General features: G+C 38.1%; 1 protein-coding gene across 1 annotated transcript in view; it reads right to left on the reverse strand.

The window, feature by feature from the left end:
• YARS (tyrosyl-tRNA synthetase) overlaps positions 1-1,171 on the reverse strand; it is a 77,896-nt gene that overhangs the window by 27,043 nt on the left and 49,682 nt on the right. Inside the window, exon 6 of the mRNA XM_011974074.1 lies at positions 801-893. Coding sequence (XP_011829464.1) covers positions 801-893 — 93 coding nt within the window. The remainder of the gene's footprint in view (positions 1-800; positions 894-1,171) is intronic.

The raw sequence follows: 1,171 nt of genomic DNA on the forward strand, positions 1-1,171 counted from the left end.
AGCTACTCAGGAGGCTGAGGCAGGAGAATTGCTTGAACCCGGGAGGAGGAGGTTGCAGTAAGCTGAGATCGCACCACTGCACTCCAGCCTGGGTAACACAGTGAAACTATCTCAGAAAAAGGAAAAAAAAAAAAAAAAAAGGGAGAGGAAGGAAGGAAGGAAGGAAGGAAGGAAGGAAGGAAGGAAGGAAGGAAGGAAATACAGATTCCTGAGTTCCTCTCAGAACTACTTTATCAGAATCTCTGTGGACAAGGTCTAATCAACACTTTTGTTTGTTTTTTTTTTTTTAATTCCCTAGATGATTCTGAAGATAAGCCATGTTTGGGAACCCAGAACTCAACCTTTCACATCTTTGGATTTCCACGCTCTAATGATCAGAATCAAAGTGAACTTTCCCTCAAGTACATGAGCTCAAGAGGGACTCTTAAATATTAAAAGATATCATAATATTAGTGATATCAAGTATTACCCTAGGAATCAAAATGCTAATTAGTGAAAGGCAACCATAGTACTCTCATTAATAAGGCTGAATTTTATCACAGTTCTATGAACAAAGACATTACTTTTGCTTATATATATTTTTTATCAGCAGCAAAAACCATTAAGTTATGATTAGATCTCATCAGGACTGCTCTGGATCCTTTGATACTAAAGAACCACTGAAAGAATTGAATGGTGTAAGGCACCTTCTAACTCAAATATTGGAGAATTCTAGTTAGCCAGGTCACTGTTCTTTTCAGTCCTCCATCTGTCCACTGAGGCTGAAGATTTCTAAGTTCAAGTCTTAGCTGACAACTTACCTCTTCTGAAGAGCTCATTTTGCTGCCTGTTAATCCTGGAACCATAGGATTCATCAGATGGACCCGTTTTGAATAGCCAAGTGCAGGGAGGTACTGAGAGATTAGAGAAACACACAAAAGCAGGTATTAGTCTAAGTTCCTCCTCAGTGCCCTGATCTTATTTAACTTGGCCAGCAACTGAGTAGCTGTTATATTGCTTCCAATCTTTTTATACCAAATATAAAGATTTAGTTTTTGACAGTGATTGTAATTCAAGCAAAGTTTTTTTCCCTACTGCTTTTCTATCGTATTACATTGTGAGGCTATTGGATTTACATCACCGTAAACAACAATAAAAGATGGAAATACATAAAACAACAGGGTAAGCTGGG

This window comes from Mandrillus leucophaeus, unplaced genomic scaffold (assembly GCF_000951045.1).
Source record: "Mandrillus leucophaeus isolate KB7577 unplaced genomic scaffold, Mleu.le_1.0 Scaffold141, whole genome shotgun sequence".
Lineage (NCBI taxonomy): Eukaryota > Metazoa > Chordata > Mammalia > Primates > Cercopithecidae > Mandrillus > Mandrillus leucophaeus.